At 56.6% G+C, this 9,977-nt stretch overlaps 1 protein-coding gene across 2 annotated transcripts in view; it reads right to left on the bottom strand.

Moving 5' to 3' along the window:
• Positions 1 to 4,231: 4,231 nt before the first annotated feature.
• Positions 4,232 to 9,977, bottom strand: part of GNB1 (G protein subunit beta 1) — a 77,107-nt gene continuing 71,361 nt past the window's right edge. For both annotated transcript variants that reach the window (XM_005217017.3, NM_175777.3), the window contains 5 exon segments: positions 9,375 to 9,441; positions 7,817 to 8,018; positions 6,887 to 7,103; positions 6,101 to 6,216; positions 4,232 to 5,881 (listed from right to left, as the gene is read on the bottom strand). In XM_005217017.3, coding sequence (XP_005217074.1) covers positions 6,110 to 6,216; positions 6,887 to 7,103; positions 7,817 to 8,018; positions 9,375 to 9,441 — 593 coding nt within the window. In that variant the 3' untranslated portion in view covers positions 4,232 to 5,881; positions 6,101 to 6,109.

The following is a 9,977-nucleotide window of genomic DNA, read 5'->3' as shown; positions in this document are numbered from 1 at the left end:
GCGCAGGCCCGCTCCGCGCCCCGCGCAGGCGCACCCGGCGCCCTACGCATGCGCCGCACTCTCGTCCCGCCCCTCGTACATGGGGAGGTGGCTCTGACGCTGGACCCGGACAGGGAGCGGGACCGAGGCCTGGGTTGGGGGCACTGTGCACAGAGTGCGCGCGGGCTTGGGGTTGCCCTCTGGGGAAGAGCGGGGGCCTCAGGGCTACGCTAGGTGCCCACTCACCTCGCTGTGTCCTAAGCACTTTCGCCAACCCGGGCCCCGCATCCCTCCCGGTGGGCTGACTGCGGCCCAGCGAGTGGTGACACTACCTGCCCCGGACTCCTTAACCACTGCTTAGAAGGAAAGTACTTTGGAATAGAACTGCGCCCCTTGCAGCCCGGTGGGTCCTTGCACACCCCCTGGACCTGAGGGACTCTAGGCAAGGTCTCAAGCGGGGCCCCTCAAGGGTGACCTGCCAACACTGTGCTTCCTCACTGGAGGACCTAGAGAGGAGGGAGGAAGGGGCCAAGAGGGAACTGCTCTCCTGCACCTCCAAGTCTAGGCATGGTGGGTCACCCAAGTCTTGCTGAATTGACAGGTTACCCACCACCAGGGCAGTGAGTCAAGTGTTCCAGTGGTGTGCCGAGCTCCTGGATGCGATGATGCAGGGCCTCTGTAAATGAGGCTGGGTGAGCCACCTTTTCCCTCTCCCCCTAGGCCTGGACAGAGCACCTGGCCCAGGCCGTGTGCAGACAACGAGGTCCTTTGCAGCAGCCTGGCCTCTAAATTTATGCATCTGCATACCTGCTGCTGACATCTTCTCTGGCTGGGAACTCCTGGCCCTGTATTTAGAGACCTTGAACACACCTGGGCACAGCAAAGGACACCTCTTACATGACCATGGGACCATGGGATCATCAAGGGTGAATGACAAGCGGGGCAAGGATGGCGGGAATTTGGGGGGATTTCTCAAGCTCCAAACTTCCTCATATCTGGTTATTTTGAAAACCCAACCACTTCCTCAAAGTGACCCCCCCAGCCACACCCACAGAAAAGAAAAGCCTTTTGAGTTGCATTTTTTGGATATTATTAGCACAATAATATGAATGCTTGGCTAGGCCCCCCAAGAACATTCTAGAGCAGGCAGAGTGTGCAGAGAAGGCAGCTCTGGCCAGGTAACAAGCCAAGGTCACCCAGCAGGCACCCTTCCTAAAGGGAACTTGTGTGGTGTGTGTTTGTGACCATGGGAGTCCTTCCACCCAGGACCTCAGGCAGACCTCGGGCAGGAGTGCTTCTGCATTTCAGAGATGAGAAGATGGGGCTGTGGCTTTCCTCAGCTGAACCTGTTGTGCAATTTCTCCCAGCAGGCCCTGAGCCTTCCCCGGGGCCTCATAGCCTCCGGCTTACACCCTGCGGTCCAGGACAGTGCAGGGAGGGGCCCTTTAGGCCTCTGGAAGGTTCCTGGAGATCTTGCTTGGGCTGAGAGCAGGGCTGAGCTGGAATGAGCTGGGCCAGGGGGCAGAGGGAAGGGTCAGCAGTAGGAATCCAGGCAGGTGTAGGGATGGGGGGTGGACGCCAGTCAGGCCCACGTGGGCTGGGCAGGGACGCCGGTGTGCCTCAGAGGAGCTGAGGGTTCAGGAAAGGCCATGGGCATGACCTTTTGCAGTGCCACACTGCTGGACTCTAATGTTTGTGTTCTTTTTTGTAAACATGGCTCCCCTACCATTTAAGCTTTAGATACCCCAAACCTGGACCCCTCCTCTTCTGAGGGTGGAAAGATGGGGGACAGCAAGAGTGGGGGATGGAAATGGAGGAAGTGGGGCTGTAGAGGGAGCAGACAGGGCTGCCTGCCCAGAGCTGGACTCACTCAGGCACCTTTGGATTTGGGGGCAGGGTCTGGAGATGGCACTTCTGTTTGGGGTTCTGCTCCAAGCTCTTGGGGATGTAGGCCTCAGCTGTGCCTGGCTGCGGGGGACAGGGTGGTGGGAGGCTGCCCAACACCTGAAAAGGGAAGTGGCTGAGACATGGAGTCTCCCTGTGGACAGGGGGTGTCCCCCAGTGCTGGCCTCCAGCCAACAGGCCCTGGTTGCTGACCCCTCCTGTCCCACCCTTCCCAGTCCTCCCCTGGGACCAGTGTCCGGAACTGCCCACTTGGAACACAATACTGCAGGAAACCAAACCTTCAGGCGCAGGGGCGTGCATGTATTTGCATGGGCATGCCCTGCCAAGAGCCCAGAAGAGCACCAGCAGAGGGAACCTGGGCCGAGGGAGCATAAAGCATGGGCCTGCGGTGGGGGTGGAGGGTTCTCTGATAGTGCAGCCCCCACTCCAGCACCTCACACACGTGGGACTCACCAAGTTCTCACAAGGCCTCACAGAACAGGTGCCATTTGTTGTTGCAGTTTTCTTGCAGGGAATCCCAGGCACAGAGAGGCCAAGTAACTGGCCCCAGGTCACACTGGAAGGATGTGAAAGAGGATTTTCTGCCCCTTTCATTTGGCTGGACTCCAGGAGTGGGGAATAGTGGAGATGTGGGGGAGTTGGAGCAAGAGTGGTGGGGCAGGGCAGCCTTTTCCTGCTCTCACACGTCAGGAGGGGCCCAGAGGGTGGGCACAGGGGCTCTGAGGACCTCCCTATGTGCTCCCCATGGAGGGTCAGGAATTGTGTGGGTGCTGGTTCTGGGTAGGGGGGACACCATGTGTGCATTTGAGAACCGAGGTAGGGGCCCAGGTGATTCCAGGCTCCCTGCAAGGACTTTGTGTCCAGCAACCAAGGGTCCAGGGCCGAGTATGGACATCACACCTGATAGAGGAATGCCCACCAGAGCCAGCGGCTACTTTGGACGCTAGGGACGGAGGCTGTGGGATGAGGCTGGAGGAAGAAAGGAGAAGAGTAGGCGCCCTGGAGGGGAGGTGGGACAGGGGGATGTCACGTCCCAGGTGCATCCAGGCCCTGGGAGCCGCGTGCTTGTGCCAAGGGTCTTGGGCTTCCAGCGTCAAGTCCGAGGATCACGCCGGGCAGCACAGTGCCAGTGGTGTCACTTCACACCTCTGGCTGGCTGCCTGCCCTCAGCGTCCCCAACACCCATTTTCAGTGACCACTTTCCTGAGAAGGTGGGCCAGTGGCCTCAAGGCAGCAGAGGACTCAGTCTCAGCATCCCCAGCCCCAGCTCCAGCTCAGAGGATCCCTGGGTGAGCTGGTCCTTGCAGAGGCTCCTGTGCCCACCTGCTCCCTCTGCAGGTGGCCAGCAGCAGGTGTGCCCTGTGCCAGGATAAAGGCTTCCGGACCCCAGGAGATCCTCTCTCCCCCACCTCAGACTGCCAGCCCAGGGAGCACCTTAGATGCTCTCTGGCATTCTGTGAGGCAGTTGGCAGTTAAAACATTCAAGTAACAGATTTATTCCAGAGAGAAGTGGGGGCGGAGGTTGAAACCAGGTGAACCCACTGTTCAGGCTGTCAGTCACCCAGAAACTGCACCCATGGTCCTTGCAGAAGCAACCCCTGAGAAGGTGCCAGTCCCAGCCATCCCTCCCCAGGGGCAAAGCTGAGGGGGGAGGCAGCGTGGACCTGGTGCCTGTGTCTTCCTGATCCTCGGAAATGGGAGATTCAGGCGGGAACGCTTCCCACTGAGACCAGTCTTCACTTATTCATGAACCTGACCCAGGGGAATACTGAGGCAGCCTTCACAACCTTATGGAACACAGAGGGCTGAAAGAAAACTGTCCTGCAGCAGAAGCAGGCCTCGATCCTGTGGCGGGGGTGGGGGTGGAGTGAGGGGCTCTCCTCACTGAAGTGCACCGTTTCTCATGTGAGGGGGGCTGATGCTCATTCTTTATTGTAAAATGCAGTTCTTTTCATTCAAATATGAAAACAGTCTGATCTGAAGAGAAGTATTGTCTATTGAGTAAGGTCCTTCGTATCTTGGGGAGGGAAGGGGGGGTGCGTGGCTCAGGCTCAGAAGAGGAAACGACAGATTGCTGCCCAGGGACAAAGGGCCAGGGCTGGCAGGATGCCACTGCTCTGCAGGCCCATCTGAGGACCAGCCACCCTTTCATGGGTAAACGCCGGGAGTTGGTGACGGACAGGGAGGCCTGGCGTGCTGCGGTTCATGGGGTCGCAGAGTTGGACACGACTAAGTGACTGAACTGTGATGGGGACAAGGGACATGGACAGAAGAGTGTGCAGCAGGGGAGGCAGCTGCCTCCAGACACCGAAACAGCCCCACAAATGAGCAGTCACGCCAAGATCCCTCATGTCAAACTGCTTTATTACATCTTAAATAACAGTACAGTTGAATATAGGATCTATCTTGCATCCAGCTTCCTTGCAGTACATTGACTTTAAAATTAAATACAAAAGGTGAGGGACAGGGTGCAGAGAGCTCTACAGAGGTGCCGACGGGGGCGGGGGCTCATCCCACTCTCTGCGGGTCCAGGGCACAGGGCGCACAGGATGGTGCAAACACAGGTGGAGAAGCCACTGCTGCCGCTACGGGGGCGCTGGTACGGGGAGGAGGCCCGCATTGTCCCAGCACCGCTGCCCAACACTGGACGCGCACGGAACCAGGGACATCTGCGTGTTAGAAAAGTGGTCTGCCTCAGCACAAAGGCTGGTTCCCGGGAGAGGTGGGCCGTGAGGAATCCATAAGGGAGGCCAGGGACTCCGTTCCCTGTACACCCCCCACCCCATTCCAACAACGATTTTGGAACAGGACTTGTTTTTTTAAAGAAAGAAAACAGTGACATCTCGCCAGGCGAGCGTGTAGAGCCGCTAACTGCACGGCCTCCAATGCGATGCGTGTGCACAGAGGGGCGACGCGAAGTGGACAGAGCGCGACGTCACAACTTCAAAGAGGTTATTTCTTAAAAGAAAAGGAACATCTAAGGACTGAGTCCTATATGCACTGTGAGCATTTCTACAGCATGCGGTTCTAAGAGCAAACCCACCCCATATGGCAAACGATCAGGTTTTTTAAAATTTAACTTAGAAAGTTTGAGATCATTATTTTCAAAACATTGATTTGTACATTGTTTCATACACAAATAACTGACTGACTCTCCACGCACAGGACGGCACCGCTCTTGAGGACGGAGGCTCGTGATGGCCGGGCGGGGCACAGGGTAGTGTCGCGCTGTTGTGTCAGCCTCCCTCCAACTTCACAAGGAGACTGGGTGAGACTAAAAACCAAACTGAGGGGAGAGGGTGGGTTGGGGGAAAGGCGCCTGACGCGGCCACTGTTCGTCCGCGTGCTCAGTTCCTTGACTTCTCAGCATCATCCTTCTACACCATGCGCACGACGGTCATGTGACACGAGACGGAAGTAAAAAAACCAGGGACTAAATTTACATCATTAACAATCTCAGAGAGGCCACACCAGACCCTCCTTCTCTGTTTAACTACGAGCAGAAAGAAATATATTTTAAGAAGGAAATATGAATCATGTCTGCAAAATCCTGTTACAAACACAATCTAGAATTCAGAGTCAATTACAAGATGAAGTCCTCAAATTGTTTTGCATGAACATCACCAAACAGGATTATTGATCAAGATTTCAAATAAACTAGTAAAAAGGTGTGTCTGTCTTACAATTACACTCAAGTTTACCTTCTTGTTAACATTTTTATTATAGTATTTCCTTTTAAATTCATTCAAAACAAACAAAAAAAGAAAACAAAGACAATGGTCCCGGAAGGAATGCACGATTCGTTTTAGTTACAGCACAGAGATTCTTCTCTCAGTGGGAATTGTGCTCTTGGTTTCAGCAATAAGTGAGGGGAAGGTCTTGCCCTTTTGAAGTTCTGAGGGGTGCAGGGCGTCCGCGTTAGTAGGGGTAGATGGGAAATGCTATCTGCAACGCTCCAAGGCTGGAATGGTCTTCCAGTCACTGTGGCGTCCACCTGCTGTTTTAAACAGAATTGAGAGACCATGAAGAGTGGCATGGCAGCTGTACCCGCTCAGGATGGGGGCACAGCAAGTACTCAGGCTAACCACAGAGCTCACCTGCCTGCGAGCCCAGAGCAGCCACATCCAAATGACTCCAGGAGCCCCAACCCACAGCTCCCCCCATGTTGTGAGAAACGTGGCGCTGCAAGCAGGGAAGGGTGTGGGCTGCCTCTTACCTGTCAGGGTTAGTTCCAGATTTTGAGGAAGCTGTCCCAGGATCCCGTCGCCACGGCCATCCCGTCATCAGTTACCCCCAGGCAGCTCACGCGGTTGTCATGCCCGGCCAAGACCCCTGGGGGCAGAGGACAGTGTGGTCAGCCTGGGGTCCAGCCACTTGCTGAAGTGGACCCAGAAACCCCCACATCCAGTCCCTGCCAGGCCTTGGTGGTGAGGAAAGGATCCCAACACAAAGAGCACAGCACAGAGGGTGGGCCTTCAAGACAGGCTCAGCGACCCCCTCCCCCCAGACAGGGCGCCCTGTGACACTCAGTGGTCAGTGCTTGGACAATCATCAGCCACGACTTTCCAGAGGAATCTGAAGCTGTATCTCAGAGCACCCCGTGATCTCAGGACAGAGGCTGCAGACCTGGGGGCACTCAGGGGAGCAGGAGAAGAAGAGGGGCCCCAGAGAAGGCCACAGGCCAACAGCCATGCTCCCTCTCCAGCACTGAGACAGCAAGTTCTCATCTGTACAACTTCCTTCAGTACACTTGACAACCACATACTTCACTTTGCGCTCCAACCTGTGCTTCCAGGGGTCCCTGCTGAACCTGTGCCCCAGCTCTACAATGGGAGGGTGTTACGAGGACGTGGCTGGCCTGGTCCTGCCTGCATGAGCCACATGGCACCGCCAAGAGCTTCTGGTGCCAGGGCCTGGCTCCTGTCCTTCTGCCAGCCCACATGTCGCAGCTGACATGTGCCCCATCTATCTGCAGACCCAGCGAGGCCCGGCAGCTGCCTACCTGCCCTGTCGGCCTTGAGGGCGTCCCAGACGTTGCAGTTGAAGTCGTCGTACCCTGCGAGAAGGAGGCGCCCGCTCTTGGAGAAGGAGACGGAGGTGATCCCGCAGATGATGTTGTCATGGGAGTAGGTCATGAGCTCCTGGTCCGCACGGAGGTCGAACAGCCGGCAGGTGGCATCGTCTGAGCCAGTGGCAAATGCATTGCCGTTCGGGAAGAACTGTAAAGAGCAAGCAAGCCGCGACAGTTTGCAAATGGACAGAAAGAAACACTGGAAACACAGACTGCCCCACGCAGGGTACTGTGGGCATAGGAGTTGGAGACCAGCTAGGACCAGGCTCTGGCCGCAACAGCAGACGTTGTGCAGGGACCAGGAGGGACCAGACCTGGGCAAACAGTTGGCTTCCCGTCACCATCATGGTCCCAAGGAACAGCAAGAGTGTGGCTGTCGCCCACGGCTGGGTGCCCACAGGCGCTGGAGTCAGGCCACCTGACCACATGAAGGATGGCTCAGCAAGCAGACACTTTCTCCCCCTCCCCACCTCCAGCTCCTCAGATGGCCAGGCCCTCCTGTCAGGGCAACGTGGACGGGGGCAGGCTCCCTCCACTGCTGTGCCCTCAGAGCCCCACAGAGGCTGGCCTGACAGGGTCAGTTACGGGACTATTTGCCCTCGACGGGAGGAAGCCTCATGGTCAGTCACTGGTCGGTCACCCTGGGAGTAGAACACATGCGGGCCTCACTGGGACAGAGCGAATCACAGCTAAGTCTCCCACAGGGAGTTTTTGTCCATTCGACTGTATTTGCATAGAAAAGAGTGAACACCTAGCCCTGAAAACATTTTCCAACTGGCTGACACAGCTGCAGCTCCTGAGGACTCCAACCTGCTGACGGCCAGCCAGGGGCCCTGACCCACACCTGTGACCTCAACTCACACAGATGGCATTGATATCGGACTCATGGCCGGTGAAGGTTTGCCGGCACATCCCTTCTCGCACGTCCCAGAGTTTGGCTGAAGCGTCACAAGCACCAGAGACAAACAGTCTGGTGTCCGGAGCGAGTGAAAGGCTCATGACGTCTCCGGTGTGTCCAGTGAATGTGGTCGTCTGCTGGCCAGTCTCGATGTCCCACAGGGCACTAGAACAGAGCAACGACAGGGGTCACCCCCTTGCTTGGAAGACCAGACACGCAACAAACTCCCTCAAACCCCCAGGCCTGCAGCCAACATCCACACTTCACGTAAGACAGATCCGCATCCTGTAGTGACTTTGCTCAAATGGGTTGTTACAGAGCCAAGCACACACACGACATGGGTGAGTCCACCTGGGGCTTCTCTGATTCTCACACCAGCTCACACATCAGCAGAAGAGGGAGCTGAGTCCCAGTCCAGCGGGGACACTTGTGGGCTGGGCCGCACACCTGAGCCCTGCAGGGGCTCATAAGGGGCAGCAGAAGGCCTCCAGTTGGTGCCCCTGCTGGACAGCTCCATGCCCACCGGAGCCCAGAGGCTGGGTCACTCCATGGGGAGAGCACTCCATGGGACAGAGCCAAGGCTGGGGCCCATGGCTATCAGCTCGAGAGGCTACTCTAGGCCAGAGAAAAGTGAGACACAGCAGTGTGGCAAGGACGTATGCACTGTTTCTGTGCTTCCCCGACAGAAGCAAGGCCATCAGATGCTCCTTGTTCCCTGTCGGCCTCACAGAAAACCAGCTCAACCCAGCCCCCACATCCAAGCATGGGGGACCCCTCTCTAGGGCCTGAGGGACAAGCAGGAAGGAAGAAAGACAACCCCTCCACCCCAAGTCCAAAAAACATCCCTCCCAAGTGAAAAAGCTTCCAAAAATACCTTCTAATCAGAGGTTCTTCCCAAACTGGCAGTTAAGACAGACTGCAGATCTTCAGTGAGCATACACACGAAGGACACCTTACCGAGCAGGGCTGGCCAGGGGTCCCGCCCTCCCATGTGGCCTGCTGGCTCTCAGCCACCGCATCTTGCCTCAAAGAACCAGAAAAACCCACAGGGACAGTGGGAGCCTGAAATGACTCAACTTCTCAATGATTTTAAAGGATGTGTGTTGGTGCCACAAGTGAACACTTCACAGAGTTTCAGTGTCTTCCATCAATAAGGTGGAGGAAACTCCTGGGACACCTGCTACTTTGAAGCTGTGCTCAGAGCCCAGAGGGAGGCAGCGCTCACCTGAGGAGGCTGAAGCACACCCCCCAAGGCTATTAACTGTGGCCCAGGAAGGTGAACTGTGAGGAAGAGACAAGCAGGTGTTCCACGCAGAGCTCTCGTTTCAAAATCAGTTCTTAGTTGTTCAAAACTGAAACTTCACATCTACACAGATCACCACGAACTGGCCCACCTCTCTGCACCATGTCTGAAGCCCCAGAGCCGTGTCCAGTTACAGTGGCCTAGCTGAGGGCTTTCCTGTGGCTCAGCTGCGCGGCGGGGAGAACAGTGTGAGACAGGTTCAGCGCGCTAGGACTCACCAGGTGGTGTCTCCAGAGCTGGTAACAATCTGATTGTCATCCAGAAAACGGCAGCAGGACAGGTAACCTGGAAAACAGACCCAACAATGGCCCCAGCTGTAAGCACCTGACTCTACATCTTGTAAATGGAGTGACCACTGTGGGAAGGCCCACGCAAGGTGAGGCAAACGCCACGTCCACTACCTGTGGCCCTGCCCTGTGTGCTGGAAAGAGGGACAAAGCCACACAGACTGCAGGCACTGCGGGCAACAGCAGAGCCACAGGACTGGGCACCAGGAGGAAGGAGGCGCCCTGAGCACACACGCGTCCTCCCGGCCCCTGACATGGCAGGAGGAGCCAGGACGGAGGGTCTGCAGGGGCAAGAGACTGGGGTGCAGAGACGGAGGCAGACCTGCTTCTGTGGGACAAGTGCGGGCTCAGCGTGGAAACCGCTGTGTGTCACTCAGTTCCGCGACCCCAACAGCATGAGAGGTGAGGCAGAGCCTCGCACCAAGGCCAGGTCCCAGCCTGCATCCCCTTTTGGAATAAGGAAGGGCAAACACGAAGAAGATCCATACTGTAGGGCCTACATTTGATTTCTCCTGAATAAGCCCTGTTCACCAC

The sequence above is a fragment of the Bos taurus genome, chromosome 16 (genome assembly GCF_002263795.3).
Source record: "Bos taurus isolate L1 Dominette 01449 registration number 42190680 breed Hereford chromosome 16, ARS-UCD2.0, whole genome shotgun sequence".
NCBI lineage: Eukaryota > Metazoa > Chordata > Mammalia > Artiodactyla > Bovidae > Bos > Bos taurus.
This window is presented reverse-complemented; position numbering and strand designations above follow the sequence as displayed.